Genomic DNA, 15527 nt, shown 5'->3' with positions numbered 1-15527 from the left:
AACACACATCCAACATGTCATCTCCTCTGGTTCTCCTTCCCGGGGACGAGATCCCCTCAGAATACCTCCCATCCACCAATTCCGCACCATTGAGACTTGGCCCCGGTCTCCGTCTACTTTCGCAACCGCCTTCTTCTTCCCCTCAAGCATCATCCTCCCCCAGCCATGTCCTCACAGCCACACAAGCCGGCATTCTCTCTACAGACACCAAGCGGAATGCTGTATCTATCCTCTCCACTCCGAATCGCCGCTATATCCCTACCGTCAATGACCTGGTCATCGCACAGGTCCACCACTCCAGTGTGGATTACTTTCACTGCATGATCACTCCGCAAGCGCCCCATGCAGTACTAGGACAACTGTCTTTTGAAGGCGCGACGAAGAAGACCCGTCCTATGCTGAAACAAGGAGATTTGGTTTACGCGCGTGTGCTTTCGGTCGGCCTGGGTGCGGGCGCGGAGGTTGAGCTGGCCTGTGTGAACCCTGCGACGGGCAAGGCTGAACCTGGAGGACTCGGTCAATTGAACGGGGGAATGGTGTTTGATATCTCTACTGGAATGGCTGCGAGGCTGATGAGGGCCAGCTCATCTTCTTCTGAATCACAGGAGGGTGTGGCCGGGTTGGTGGTGTTGGACGAACTGGGCAAGAAGCTGGAGAAATCGGGCGGCTTCGAGATCGCCGTGGGAAGGAATGGTAAAGTCTGGGTCGACTGTTCTAGTGGAGGTGAAACTTCGGTCAAGGCGACGGTAGCTGTTGGACGGTGTCTGACTACGATCGATGAGCATGATTTGAGCCCGGCGGATCAGAAGAAGTTGGTGTCGAGGATATTGCGCGAGATGAAGATTGAGGTATAGATGTGCTTTGTCTCTTAATGATTGATCGTGTGATAATACCATGCATTGTTTGATGATTCTTTGCGAGCGATGAGTGTAGCAGAAATGCGGGTACTTGATGTACATACATGAGTGTGTTATCCTGGGCCTAGAATTGAGTAGTAGAAAACTATGACCAGCAGAGCAAGCTCGTCGGATGAGAGCTAATTCCTCAGGGGCAGAGTCTTTCCGACAATAAGTGTCTCTCAAGAGCATTAGATACGTCTGGCCCAGAAAGTGCTCGCAACATCAGTCCCATATCAAAGTATTCCTTAAGATTTCGTGGGCTTATATTCGATGGCGCTTCATTCCATAGATGGTGCGAATGTCAATGTTATTTAAGGGAACCGAATCCAGCTGTTGAGCGCGTACAACACGTACCCAAGATGCATAAAAGGTTTGACTGCCATATACAAAAGAACCCGAATTCGAATTCGAGTTATTCAGTCGGTAACAGATTCCCATGCCACCTCCAGTCACAGTCGACAACTTTCGACGCTGCACAGGTTTTGTCGACCAACCACATAGTGCCAATTAACTCTCTTCGCGAGTACAACTTCATGTTTCCTGATTGGAACCATTGATCACCGGTAGTGACTGATACTCGTTTCAGGAGAGTATACCAGCACCAAAACGAGTTTCCATGATCAGAAATTGTGCCAATGTGCCGAAATCTGGTCTCTACGCGAGCAATGAGGCAGTTGCGCAGGACACTGTCAGCACATATGATCGATTTATTGCCTTTCTTCTGTTCCTTCATTCAAAGAAGGAAACCGAAGTGATCGGTACTCGATAATAGAGGGAATATCCTGATGAGGGAGCTACACATTCAGCTGTGATAACAGCCCTCACCAACATCTTATTTGCAGGCCATTCATAACACATGTAAGATCTCCCACGTAAGGTGCTGCAAGCCTTCACTTGCTTCCCTACTAATCCTCAGAACCTGCCTACTTTGTTTCTCAAATATATAATACACTGAGAATTGTCGTATTAGTTGCTGTCGGGGTGTGTCTAGGTGCAGTTCTTGGTGCTTAAAAAGCAGCTTCGCATTTCTTTTTTACTAGGGTAGTATTGCACTTGGACATTCTTTCTCAAAAATATACTAGTAGTACCTAGTAGTGTCATCATTAGTTCCATCCATCAGGCACATGATGAATTTTTCTGCAATATCATATATTAGGAGGTTGAACCTACTAAATACTAGTTCTTGATGTGTCAATTGCTACATAGGCACGAAAATTGATCTGAAAGCAAATGGCATGAATGATACAATCGACACTAAGATCCTGTCGGGCCCCACAAATGGGCTTCCCCCCACCGCGTCTGAAAGGCTGGTCCCCACAGCCCGGAGACGACCCCGAAGGTTCAAAGTAGATACTACGTAGCATGCATCCGTTACTGAGTTCATAGAAAGAAACATAACCTTGACAGCAGGAGGCCTTAGCTAGAAGGTTGTCAATGAATAGGCTTTTTAGCGTCAATTGTCGTTCCCAACTTGACCATGGAAGACCTATCCATCTACGAGCAAAATAATCTCCTCTACTCACAGGAAAAACTATCAAAGTATCGACCAGGTGGATACCATCCAGTCTCCCTGGGAGATACCTTCAAGGATGGTCGTTATGAGATACATCATAAATTAGGGTGGGGAGGGTTTTCTACTGTGTGGCTTGCGAACGACAGAGAGTGAGCTGAGTCCTGCATTGGACTTTTTCTTTCCCTACTACTAACACACAACAGGAACAACCAATGGGTTTCTCTGAAGATTATGAGAGCAGATACTTCCCAAGGATCTCGAGAACTTTATCATCTAAATCTATTAGCAGATCGCTCCCAGGGAAAGCCGTCTGCAAAATACATTGTTTCGGTCCTCGACTCATTCACCCATGAGGGCCCTAATGGGACCCACTTATGTATTGTATTCGAGTTGCTCGGTCCTTCTGTCGATAAGGTCGTTGATGACTATTACTCCTTTGGAGATGACCTTGAGATGGACATTATCCTTCGGATGTCGGAACAGCTTCTAGAAGCCGTTAGCTTGATTCATGAAGCTGGCATTGGGCATGGGGGTAAGTAAGCCTTATGCCTTGTATAACTTCCTATATCTCTGCAAAGAGTCTATGTCTCCACCTATGGAACTCACCAAGAAATAGATATAAGCGGCGGTAACATTGCCTTCGGCTGTAATAATCTCTCGCACGCCACAAAAGACGAACTCTTTGCAGTTCTCGGATCTCCAGAAGTTGAGGAGTTAGCTCGACTCGATGGCAAGCCACTAGATAACAGCTTACCGAAGCAACTAGTTAAATCAGCAGAGTGGGAAACCTGGGTAGATGAAGATGAAGAAGATATTCGGATTCTTGACTTCGGAGAGGCATTCGTTCAGGGAAATGAGCCTAAGATACTTGCTCAGCCAGGGCAATTGCGGGTCCCTGAGCTGATTTTCACCAATTGCTTTGACTACCGTGTTGATTTGTGGCGTGCGGGATGTATGGTAAGTACGCTGTTCATGTTCTTGTGCAGAGAATATAATTCTGAAATCACGATGAGATCCATGCATTCATATTCGGGTCATATCCGTTCCAATACCTAGGTGAAGATGAAGTCCTGGTATTACAGATGATCGGTTTTGTGGGGAAGTTGCCAAAGGACTGGCAGCCGATATGGGAGCGCATGAAATCGAGCTTTAAGCGTGACTTAGAATGGTTAGAAGGTGAGTAGATAAGTTGTTGTGCGTATATAATACAGGTATGCTTGCTAATTGAACAGAAAGACGTTGAGGTGTCTGAACTAGACCGAAGGCTCAGTAGAAGGGAGCCGGACCCGGTACTTACTCGTCTTGCTTTGGTTATTCGAAATTTGATGAGATTTGTGCCGTCGAGTCGAATAGAGGCCTCAGAGGCACTTGATATGTTGAGGTCAAATAAAGATGCAGAATAGAATCGTTGAGTAAACATAGTCATCCTACACCAATCAAGTCTACACAAGGACATACTGGAAAGCGTTGCACCTTGTCGTTGCATCCCTGGTATGATAGTGCGCAATTGTAGTGATGATCTGCAGTGAAGCAGACGATCGACGACGGTAAGGATAAACATCAATGTTATTTATACTTCTGCTGATCAAGTCCATAGACAATTCCTATATCTCAGAACTTATTCTTTCGTATAGAGCATTCGCTTTCCTTTCCGATTGAAGGCCCTGAAAAGGAATATGGAATATCATGACTCCGAATTGGACTCCCCGAATTCGGCTCGGCCCTTCACTGGAGCTGCAGCCCGCGAAAGCGGCAGACTTGCCTTCCATGTTCTGACATTGTCAATCTTGATGGGAATAATCGCGGGTGACACTGAAGGTTCATATGCGTTGGCTGCTACAGCGTCTTGGGTTTCAGGCAACCCTAAGGCGTCAGGGTTCCCTACAGCGACGGCACTGTCTCCTGATGCAGCGTCTGCTGTAGCTGATGCTTGTGCAATAAGATGTATAGCCAGTTTTGCGCGTGTTGGAGAAGAGGGATGGATGTGCTGGTCAAAAAACTGCAGTATGTCTTCCTTTGTAAGTGGTTCAATGTGTTCGACGTCGTGATAAACTGGCAATTTGGTCGTTCAAATTAGCTATTGCACAGGGCATAGATCAAAACAATCTGGAAAGTAGCAAACACACCTTGCTCAAAGTCAAGCGCCTCACTGGTAATATGAGTCCAAAATCGCGACGTCTCTTGGTCCAAATTCTTCAATTTCTCCATGCGTTTATTGATCAATCCGACCTTATGCTCCTCGAACGTTTCGTCGGTCATCGCGCGCAGATGATGCTCAAAGTTTACCAAAAATGCATCACAGCGCTCTTCAAGGTGTTTACAGTCCCTCTCGCTTTGCACGAGGATACGCCATGTACCGGTCGTTACATAGACTCCTATAGCAGAGTTGACGATATATCCAAGCTGCTCTTTAGTGCGCAGCGTGCTGAAGCAAGGCACTTCGGCAATTTGGGAGAAAAGTAGCAGCTTGGCTCGTTGCGAGCGATCCGAGACAGAGCCGACCGAAATGGTATACTCGAGACAGTTATTGACGTTATCCGGATTTCTCAGTTCACGCTCATATAGGTAATTTGCTCCACTTGGTAACGCAATCGTGCGGCGTGATAACCACTGGCTCTCTGGTAATCGACGTGGGCGGAGTGTTGACTCCACTAAACCTGTAAGGTTCAGCGCGTCTTCTTTATTTAGATTGCCATGAACGAGAATCTCAATATGCATCTGTCGCAACAGGTGAGGATAGTATAAATTTATGTCCTCGGCTGTCACTGCTGGAAGCTCCTCGACCAATAGAAAAGGAGTCCAGGATCTTTCGTTGATCAACATGCGTGAGAAGGCATTGATTTGTCGGTACGGCTCCATGTAGTCGAAATTCTTATATGCTTTCCACACCCTGTCCTTGGCCACATCGAATTGCTCTTGCTTGATTTTTAAGTCTCTTACTGCTAGTAATACTTTCTCCAGAAGCACTGACATTTTGTCGTTAAAGCCCTTTAGCTCTATATTGAGTCCCTGTGAACTTTCGGATATAGCGTAGCTCAAACCGGCCTTATCCGCGTTGTAAGCGTATTCAATGAGGCTGTCTTCGACCAGCTCAACGTATAATCGTGTCATGACAGCATGCATCGGAGTGAGTGAGACTATAGGGGACCGAAGAAGGATCTTTATATTGGCTTTGGGCACCCAGAACTGATCGTCCTGTTTGAACCACACACGGACATGGTCATCATGGCGGACTAGCGTAGGGTGTCGAGCTGGTTCTGTGACATCCTTCCGGTCAACACCTAACCGTCGAGGAATAAACTCGTTCACAGCCGGTAAGTGAAGTATAGAGTGTCTCTCTGTTATCGGAGCCTGCGCGGCTTTCCAAAGCTCCTGCATGAAATCTTTGCGGATCTTTTCGAGCTTGTATTCGGTTCCGTACCATTTTTCTTTTGCGTCCCAGTTCCCCGGAAACTGCTGATCAACAAGAAAGAATCGAAACTTATCAGGGCGTAGATGAGACAGACCGGACTGGATGCTTTCCGGATCAAACTTGCGGACTAGGAAAGGGCTGAGTAAATGCTCGCGTGGTATACAAGCATTCTGCATGAGCTGAGCTAGATCGCTCACAGTTCGGGATGGAGGGCTTTTCTGCCTGAACTTGAAGTCCATCTCAGCCAAGCGGCTCATTTCATCCGAGATCCAGGCAGACGGTGGGTTCTCTTTTAGCATAGCGATATATTGGAAGACAACTTTCAAGACATCCCGGTATTGCCGAACGCCTTTTTCAGTAAGCATCACGTCAATACAGAAAAGAGCTGTGCCGGGACACAAAGCAGAAGCCCCAGCCGATAAAGAAACTGCGAGACCCAGCTCCTTCAGATAAGCAAGAGCACTGCCAGGACCCCCATGGGAAACCAGATGCGCCAGATACTGACTGGGATGGGAGTCAACAAGTTCTTCTTCATCGGGATACGTGAAGTCAATGTTTAACTGTCTTTGCTCCGTCACTGGTTTGACAAATATTTGAGTCATGAGCTCGGACTCATTTAAGACTGGTATGTTGTCCCACCTCAGACGGTGCAGGCTTTTGTTCGGTACATCAGAAAAGAGCTCCTGAACCCAACTTTCTAATTCCTGCAATGCCTCTCTACCCAGAACGACGAGCTTCATACGATTCGCCGAATAATGAGCTTCGTGAAACTCAATGAAGCGCTTCCGGATATCGATGCCTCGCGACACCGGTTCCTCATGTAAACATTGATAGTTGCCAGTAGCAAACTTGCGGATGGGATGCTTCTCACTCGAAGTGCTGCGGCCCAGTTGTTCCAGGCGCCATGTGTCGCTTTGAAGATTCTTTTTGTTCTCTGAATCCACAGCGCGGAGTTCGCGATCTAGGGTATCGGGGAGAAAGAGTGGCTGGATGAAGAATTGCGAAAAACGATCGAGAGCACCATAGAGGGGAGTCTTATCTTTGGTGATGGTAACATTGGATTGCTCTACAGTTGCGACTGAACCCGGGCTATTGGACATTGAACTCGCTGATAGTTCGAAAAAGTAATTGGTTGATGTTGAGGCCGTGTAGGCGTTGGAGTAGCCACCATGCTTGGCTAAATAAGTGCTATATTCAGACTCTGCCGGATACTAAGCAAAAGTATGTCAGTGTTTGTTTCGTCGTCAATATAAGCTATTGTGTTTCAAATAGGTCTGTAGATCGGTCCTCACCTTCTTCGTACCCATGAAACACAAATGTTCTACCGCGTGCGCGGTCCCCGGCAGGTCATCCGGATCGCTGAAGCTACCAACGTTGACATCCATAGCAGCGGCGGCTTTATCAGTGTCTGGATCATGGATCAAAAGGACTTCTAGTTGATTGGACAACTGAATCACTCGGTATGAGCGATTGTCCAACAGCGGCTTTTCCATTCTATCCGATATGAGCTTAATAGAGCCGAAAGGAGGAGCTTCCCCCATGGTTTCCCTTCTTTGGACCGTAGATCCTCCCTAATACCTCTCTTGTAATCAAATGTGATAGCAAGTCTGAGGCGTTGTGACTAGAAACTGAGGTTGCTGCAGTCTAAAATATGTCAACAAAGATGGAATTTTGATGACGACTGAGGGTCATTGAATTCGTCAATTGAGCGGTTCCGTCAACGCTTGAATCGGAGTCCTATAGAGAGACGAGAAATTAACAGAAGCGAGTAGAGAGACTAATTGAATGTTGCGTGCAGGGGCGACAGGGTTGAAGAAAAGGAAGTATACAGATCAGCAGTCTCGCGCACAAGGCAAAGCCACTAATGCCACGCCATGCGATGAAACCCATGCAGACTTGACTTTGCGCAACCTGGTATTTTACCCCGCTTGTCGACTTGCATAATTCCTTCCAATTCAATTCGGCACAGCCCGACAATAGCTGAGGAATAGCGCGGATGGAACGACACAGCGAGAATGCCGAATGGGATGACCTGGTGCAGAAATTCTAGCTTTAGGTGAGACTAAGAAGATCCAGACTGCGTCCTGTAAGTCCCTTGGTCATGTTGGACCAAGCCTTGGCTCCATATCGGATCGCCAAACATGCATTTGATTCGAATTTAATGATGGGGGCATAAGTACCGCGGCTGGGACGCTTCCAGTCGCGGTGGCTATTAAGCTGCCTGCCGAACAAATCCACTGCCGGGATTTCTCAAGTCAGCCTTCTCAAGACATGCTTGCCGTGGTCGTTGGCTTCACTTTTCTCGTATCATGGATCGTTGCTTCAATCCATCGCAACCGCAATTCCAGCTTGAAAGACATCCCCAATGCTCATTTCTCCGCTCCCTATTCACGCCTGTGGTTGCTGTCGCTCCGATGGCGGAATCTGGAGAATCGGACTCGAATTCAACTCCATCGTCGACTTGGTCCAGTCATCCGGATTGGGCCCCGTGACGTGAGTGTGAATTGCATCGATGACGGGGTTCGCACAATCTACAGCAGCAAGTTCGACAAAGATGAGTCCTTCTACCATGAATTGTTCGACCAGTAAGTTCCTGATGCACTCGCAATTTTTGAATCTAATGACACAAGTCGATGTCTAATTGAGTCCAGGGTTGGCTATATGGTCACCATGACAGGTAACGACGAGCACAGAGAGCGTAAACGTATGCTTTCCCGCCCTTATTCCAATTCGTATATTCTCAACTCCCAGACCCTCGGCAGTGTTCTCTCCCGCGTATCGAGCCATCTAAGGGAGAAAATGGAAGAGTGGGCAAGCACTAGTACCTCTGTGAATGTCTACCAGCAGGCAAAATGCTGCACCCTTGACGTTGCCTCGGGCTGGCTCTTTGGCAGCGAGAACGCGACTGATACTCTGCGAGACCCGGGCTTTGAGAACGACCTCACAACGTTGGCTGCCGCTGCATCGAAAATAGTCTCCGTGCGGACCACGCTCTACTGGCCGTTTACCTACTTTGCAAGCTTGGTTGGCAACAGGCTGCCCAATCCCGACGCCACTGGTCGATGGCAAGCGTGGCTCACACGAGCGATCACAGATGCCTACAGGAGGCATCCCACCAAGCCTTCTTCCACCGCGAGCCTGTATGACAGTTTCTACGATGCTTTCAAAGCCGCCAATCCCAAGATGCCTCGTAATGAAATGGCTTCTTTCATTGCTGTTGAGTGCGATGACCATCTTTCGGCTAGCCACCTTGGCCTGGGAACTTTACTAGCATATACGATGTATGAGTTATCACGACATCCAGACTACCAGCGGGCGCTCCGGAAAGAGCTCCTCAGTCTGGCCGAACCTAGCGATCAGAGCTTGGCCCATCGCCTAGCAGCTTTACCAGTGCTTGACGCCATCGTTACCGAGACCATGCGAACCAGGGCACCGTGTCCAGGCCCGTTTCCTCGTGTCGTGCCAGACTCTGGCTGCCGGCTCGCGGGCAAGTTTGACGTCCCTGGCGGCACCATCGTTAGCTCCTCCGCCTGGGCCCTCCACTTTAATCCAGTTCCCTTTCCGTCTCCTGAGGAATGGCGACCGGGGAGGTGGCTCGAAGCAGATGAAAGCACGGTCGCAGAGATGCGGAAGTGGGTATGGACATTTGGAAGCGGCGCGCGGGTGTGCATTGGCACTCACTTCTCCATGCGTGGTAGGTCCATCCCTTTACCGATCGAAGAACGTGCTGACTGTGTAATCACAACCAGTCATTGGAGAGCTGCTTGCAACAGTCTATACGGATTACGAGACTTACCTGGATGATGAATTCAGAGGAAATGTGGAACAGGTGGATGCCTTTTCTGCGGGTCCTATTGCAGGTTGTCTGAAGCTGAAATTTCGACGGTACACATAGCCGAGTAACTATATTGAAATACTTACAAACTAGCTACAAATCTTTAGATATTTAGTAGTTGCTTGTACAGAGTAGCTGTTTGTTTAAGTGTAATTTGCACCTGCGTGAGGCTTCTGACTTACGGATCGCAACCTTCGAAAGGAGGGAGTAGTTTGCGAACATAAATCATTCACAATTTAGTCCCTCAATCCTCCAGAAGTTTCCACCCAATATTTCCTTAGAAAATCGTCAGACGCACCTCTCTTTGCTAATCAATGCAAGCCTTTTGATAAACCAGCCATCTGAGCTGGCGTTCCGGCGAGTATGTACTATCACGTAGGATTCCATACATAGCTCCACATCACAATATGAAGCTTCCTACCACATTTCAAAGATAAGAGATCTAGAACATCGCACCCCTCAAGTCCGCGACAACAAACAAAGAACATTACATCATGGCTTCGATAGGGGATCCGGGAGGGTTCAACTCCAGCAATGAACACACTGGCGTGCGCGTAAGAAACTCCTCCCTGCAGCGTCTTTCTTACCAAACCCAGGCGCTAAACCCAAAGAAGCCCAACATACATCATATGCTGCAGGCTAAATGTAACATACCATGTAGATACATCCTGTATTGAAGGGAAGGATACTATCAGGTTATGATCCTAGCTGAGAATCCTTCCGTCGGTGGGCCGTCGGGGTCCCAATCTCAATCCCCCTTTCTCCGGACCTATCTATCTTTATCCGCCTTGCAAGAAGTGGAGATGTTGCAGTAGAGTGTAAGGAAAGTTCAATTGATCAACGAAGGTCAATCTCTCTTGGCATTACCGGAAGGATCTGACGAGAGGATGCGTCAGTCTCTTTCAGTCACGGAATGATTGTAATGAATATTAGTCTGTTCTGGGAATAGAGTGGAGATAGCGGATGGGGTTTACCCGGTCTATGTCCACTATGTATATGCGTCTAGACTCGTATGCTTGTTCATCTTTGTGTGTCTAGCTGCATATGTACAGTTTGTAATGATCAACGCTATATCGGAATTAAAGCCGCTGTGATATGTCGACGATTTGTAAGGGCGGGCGATGTTGTCGTCTGACTATGGTGCCATTTGGAATTATTCTTGGTTATGGGAGGCATGAATACTCCCTTCATAGCTACCTTATTTCTTGATGTGTGCTCATTGTGCTCATTGCACACTATGCTACCAAGTATAGAGCAAAGCACCTGGGAGCTTTCAAGTTAAATAATTCTTCATGACTTCAAGAGCGGATGGGTTTACACCTACATAGAGAAGTCTGTTGAAACTCTACTCGCAGCAAGCAAGCACAGAGCATTAAAGATAGCAGTAGCCATATTACAGCATATTTACGTTCAAACATGTCGTTTTCAATAGCCACTTCCGAGAAAAGAAGTGACATTTTATCCCTTGTATCTATCTTTGGACCGGCTAATCATTACGCAGCAAAAGGTGATTCAACCTGTGCGCACAGATATTGTATTGTGTCCTCTCTACAAGGACAAGGAAGGCTAGCTAGTATTTGTATATAACAAAGGAATGACAAATGGGTCCGGCCAATCCCTTCCTTTCTAGCATCCTTCCAACATTCCCAAATAAGCCAACATAGCTTAGTGCTTCTCCTCGACATTGGCAATGTTGGATCTGGCGGAGTTGAACTGAGCCCGGAGCAAGTTGAGCTTCAAGGGCTCTTCTTCTTCGGCCTTGTCGGCGGTTTCAGCAGCGGCGGGCACTTCGGGCTTGAACAGGTTCTGGACTTCCTGCATCGCCTTCCAGGGCTGGGCTCTCTCCTGGGGCGCGGTAGAGGTGGACTGAGGCTGTAAACCAATTAGTTTTGGCAAGTCCTGTATGTTTGAAGATGCCCAGGAATATTCTTACCATCTTGAAGAGTGCTTGTTTGGAAAAGTGTGGTTTGATAATGTCTGAAGTTGTGCTTGTCTGAGACTGGAGATTGATGATATCCGTCACTGATGGGCGATGGTCAAAGGGGTTTATATAGCACTCCAGACGGGTCTATCTCAACCATATGCGTGGATTACTCTGACATCCTCAGCCATACGTATTCGCTGCTTGTGCATGAAGCCTGTGAAAGCACGCGAGTATGCATGAATCCGGATCAAGGCACAGTGGTACATTGTACTCCGTAACTCATGCTGATAAGCCATACAGTAGCCGTTGAAGCTATCTACGGGGTTTGATCATCGAGGGATATCCCCCTCTTGCGTCTCAACCCCATCCGAGCGCCTGCTTGGAGCCGTGCCCCGAATCTCCATTCATCCAGCATGATTCGCTCTCTCGTCTATGCATGGTTCATCAAGCGTGTTTCATTTGCTCGTATCTCCAGCCGTATCTGGGGATCTCTTCGCTTTCTACACATGGTGATAGGCCTTGCGTAAATGCCTCACCTTATTGCGGACTCCATAGCTGAAGCCAGAAGGATCAAACTATCAAAATCCCTCGGAGCTGTGCAGTGCACTACTCTCCTTGATACCATGTGCATATGAGATGGCATCACGAGGTTGCAATTGAAATGAGGGAATTGTCGGATGCCCATGCATATTCGTCCCAGGCAGGTTAGTGTTGTTTGTACACAGGAGTCCTCTTGAATCTCGGATAAACTAAATAGGTTGATGTTTGATAGATACCAACTACGGACAAGCACTTGGCATCCGCAAGACAAGCACCCTAAGACATATGCCAAGCATCCTCGGCTGGAACAAGCAACTCCGCACGCCAAGGTTGTGGCGTAACGGATCTGCATTGACCCTGACGACTTGTGTTACCTGGTAGGTAGATATGGAGGGTATGGAGATGCTATTGTTGCACACGTAGGTGAGAATCAATCGGCGTAAGCGAACACGTCTCGGTTGACAGTGCTTCCGAACAGAAGGAACCATCATCTGGTGTACAACTGCAGTCTGCCCCGAAGGGGACGGCGTCGCTAACCGATTCCAGATAGCAAGATAAGAGTATCATCTATCTACAACGCAAATGATGCGCTGGCCATCACTACGCTGATTGAAGTCTAGTGCAGACTATGATAGCCGGAGGGTAAATGCCAACTACATGGAAATCGGAACAAAGTAGACCAAGCTGCATTGGCTATCGGTCTTGCGCAATGCAATTACCCCCCATTCATGCTGGTCAAACGTTTCGAAGGATGAAGGATGAGACCCCAGTCTTCACTTTTGGCACGGGGCACGCGCGCGGTACAACGTGCATATTAGACAAGAATACTCAAGTATGCATTTACGACTGGCATTTACATCTCCGAGGAGCATCCCACCAAGAAACAACTTGAAAGGTACCGACTGAAAAGTCTGATATCTACGGAGCAGATGGATGAGATCCCAGTCTAGCGCAACACGTCTAGGTTACAGTGCATCAGCGCACAGGTGCAGAAAAGCCTCCTCCGGGGTCTCATGGAAGGACTATCTCGATGCTCGTGAAGACCACCTGCGTGGGTCATACCACCTAGATAGTGATAGATAGGCTTTCGGGCCGCTGCGGATTGAGGTGGGTCTTCTCATCTTGTAGAAAGTACGTATCCCCACTTTGGTCAGTTTCTTGGAAAGATAAGCGCCTGCTTAGCCAGTTACACGATAGCGTGAGACGTGGACTAAGGCTGTGGCTACTAGGAGTTCCGTTTAATGCACGGGAGAGGGTTCTATTCCCCTCACTTGATTGTCGTATTGTAGATGAGGGATTTGATTCCCTAGTCAAGGACATGGATGGTGTCCGGTTTGGAGTTTGCTTGAGTGGATCATGTCGTTTTGGCCCCCGATTACCTATAGTAGATCCGGTGGACCAGGCTCATGATTCGCAATAAACTGCGGGGTAGCGAATTGATTGTCTCGAGTTGAGTTCAGGATGTATTCCTTCAGCTCGGCGTTGCCGTGTCTTGACTTTCAATACGGAACCGTAAGCTTGTGCCCCGAATTCGAGAGGGAAGTATGCAATCGGCTAATGCGGCAAACAAACTACTCAGGATATACTCAGTTCTCTATCGTGGACACTGGGCCTCATTCCCCAAAGAACATTCGAACCAAGAGCAGTATCATCGACGAAAATGCCCATTCCAGGAGGAATCAATACATCCACAACGGCCACTGTTGCCTCCATTGACCCTCGAGACGACACAGTCAAGGCAAAGATCCAGTATCTCGCCAAAGACGACCAGCACCAACATGTGAAACCATACTACTTGCACTTCCAGTACGACACCGACATTCCCCCAACAAACACCGCGGCAGATGATCGGATAGTTCCTATTCATAATGCTCGGAACTTAGACCTTCCGTCGAAGGAGATGTTAATGGAGTATGGATTTACTCAATTGCATCTTGAGTGCCCTTTGGCCCCGGAGGAGTACTACTATGACAAAAAAGTGGAAGAAGTCCTATATCCCCAGTACAAAGCGCTTGCGCGGTCCCTGTTCCCGGATGCCGCGCGAGTTGAAGTTCTAGAGCATGCTGTAAGTTAAAGCAATTCGAAGAGGCAAACAGGGCTAGGCTGATTTACTGGGAATCAGACTCGCAAACGGCACCCTCTATGGTTGACTGAGGGTGTAGAACGACATGAGCTTGATACGAACCAGCCGAGCGATTATGTGCATATTGGTATATCCTATTCTATTATCCATATAATATCAATCACTAATCGAATGATCGAATTTAGATATGACAGCCTCCTCAGCAGCAAAATGCAGCATCAAGCAGTTCAACATCCATCCTAAGACTTATTCCAGATTCATCGTTGTAAAGTAATAATTATCTCAGACCCTCCCATCAAGAGCGAACCAAGCTTACATTTGATTTCATCCCACCAGCCTATGGAAACCAATCCGAGGACCAGTATACGACTTCCCAATCACGGTTTGCGACCGCCGAACAGTAGACTACGCATCTCAGACCACAGCGATGGACATCGTTGCGCGTGACTACGTTAACGAGAATACTCGAATATACTATGACGAGAACCACAAATGGTACTACTGGCATGGGCTGCAGGCCGACGAGGTGATCGCTTTCGTGCAGGCGGAGCTTCAAGCTGAGAACAGTGCAGGTATGGATTTCATTTACCCTTATTTCCCAAAGAGGATCTGTCGCTGTGAATGATATTGATACTGGAAATCAGGAGTTCCACATACAGCGTTTCGTGATCCGCGGAATAGCGATACTACGCAGTTGCGGGAGAGTATTGAAGCGAGGATATTTGTTTATTTCGACTGAACACTCAGATATTGTACTTGGTGTAGAATGGAGTATATAACATTTACTAAGGACAAACAAACAACAATTCGACTCTATGTAGCATCTACCGTCCCTCCCTGCCGAATCGCTCCTTACTTCTAAACCAATCCCCATATATCATCAGCGCTCCCAACGGCGGAATGAAAGCCGCCGCAATGAAAGCCAGCACCGTATTTCCCCATCCCTGCCCGATACTGTCATACAAGGCCGGGCCGATCAAGGGCAGAAACGCCCCTGCAATAGCCCGGAATATTACCCCAGCAGCAATAGCCGAAGCCCCATGAATCTCATATGTATCCACGACATAAGTCTCAGCTGGAATAGCAGAAAGCGTCATGCTGAAGCCAGCAAGACACGTTCCAACCAGTGGCACGATATACTGAACATGATAATCCAACGTCCATCCGTAGATGATAAATCCCGCAGGCAGGATCACAGCAGCGAGAATCAAATGCACTAGCCGCGACTCGGGCTTGAATGCGTCGCCTTTTGTTTCTTTTTGATGGATGACGTAGCGGTCGGAGGTGAAACTGTAGAAGATTAGAGAGACGGTGTTGCCGA

At 47.9% G+C, this 15527-nt stretch overlaps 7 protein-coding genes across 7 annotated transcripts; 4 read left to right on the top strand and 3 right to left on the bottom strand.

Moving 5' to 3' along the window:
• Nucleotides 1-14: 14 nt before the first annotated feature.
• On the top strand, nucleotides 15-854 carry An07g06510 (uncharacterized protein; the record flags this gene model as incomplete). Its single annotated transcript, XM_001391691.1, has 1 exon — nucleotides 15-854. One exon carries the CDS (start codon nucleotides 15-17, stop codon nucleotides 852-854), a length of 840 nt encoding a protein of 279 aa, XP_001391728.1.
• Nucleotides 855-2376: 1522 nt separating this feature from the next.
• Nucleotides 2377-3640, top strand: An07g06500 (uncharacterized protein; the record flags this gene model as incomplete). The annotated part of the gene is made up of 5 exons (XM_059748533.1): nucleotides 2377-2561; nucleotides 2616-2948; nucleotides 2991-3369; nucleotides 3426-3588; nucleotides 3624-3640. The coding sequence occupies 5 exons, from the start codon at nucleotides 2377-2379 to the stop codon at nucleotides 3638-3640; spliced, it is 1077 nt and encodes a 358-aa protein (XP_059600969.1).
• Nucleotides 3641-4096: 456 nt separating this feature from the next.
• Nucleotides 4097-7365, bottom strand: An07g06490 (uncharacterized protein; the record flags this gene model as incomplete). Its single annotated transcript, XM_059748532.1, has 3 exons — nucleotides 4097-4464; nucleotides 4539-7035; nucleotides 7117-7365. The coding sequence occupies 3 exons, from the start codon at nucleotides 7363-7365 to the stop codon at nucleotides 4097-4099; spliced, it is 3114 nt and encodes a 1037-aa protein (XP_059600968.1).
• A 730-nt stretch (nucleotides 7366-8095) lies between these two features.
• Nucleotides 8096-9794, top strand: An07g06480 (uncharacterized protein; the record flags this gene model as incomplete). Its single annotated transcript, XM_059748531.1, has 4 exons — nucleotides 8096-8409; nucleotides 8476-9518; nucleotides 9574-9709; nucleotides 9767-9794. The coding sequence occupies 4 exons, from the start codon at nucleotides 8096-8098 to the stop codon at nucleotides 9792-9794; spliced, it is 1521 nt and encodes a 506-aa protein (XP_059600967.1).
• Nucleotides 9795-11324: 1530 nt separating this feature from the next.
• An07g06470 (uncharacterized protein) lies at nucleotides 11325-12611 on the bottom strand (the record flags this gene model as incomplete). The annotated part of the gene is made up of 4 exons (XM_059748530.1): nucleotides 11325-11504; nucleotides 11593-11681; nucleotides 11774-11867; nucleotides 12498-12611. The coding sequence occupies 4 exons, from the start codon at nucleotides 12609-12611 to the stop codon at nucleotides 11325-11327; spliced, it is 477 nt and encodes a 158-aa protein (XP_059600966.1).
• A 1172-nt stretch (nucleotides 12612-13783) lies between these two features.
• On the top strand, nucleotides 13784-14945 carry An07g06460 (uncharacterized protein; the record flags this gene model as incomplete). Its single annotated transcript, XM_001391686.1, has 5 exons — nucleotides 13784-14188; nucleotides 14246-14333; nucleotides 14392-14476; nucleotides 14543-14778; nucleotides 14851-14945. 5 exons carry the CDS (start codon nucleotides 13784-13786, stop codon nucleotides 14943-14945), a joined length of 909 nt encoding a protein of 302 aa, XP_001391723.1.
• An 85-nt stretch (nucleotides 14946-15030) lies between these two features.
• Nucleotides 15031-15495, bottom strand: An07g06450 (uncharacterized protein; the record flags this gene model as incomplete). The annotated part of the gene is made up of 1 exon (XM_059748529.1): nucleotides 15031-15495. A coding segment is annotated over one exon (465 nt), but the record flags the coding sequence as incomplete, so codon positions are not given.
• Between the last annotated feature and the right edge of the window lie 32 nt (nucleotides 15496-15527).

Source organism: Aspergillus niger (assembly GCF_000002855.4).
Source record: "Aspergillus niger supercontig An07".
Taxonomy (NCBI): Eukaryota; Fungi; Ascomycota; class Eurotiomycetes; order Eurotiales; family Aspergillaceae; genus Aspergillus; species Aspergillus niger.
The sequence above is the reverse complement of the archived record's forward strand: the minus strand, read 5'-3'. Positions and strand labels throughout refer to the sequence as shown.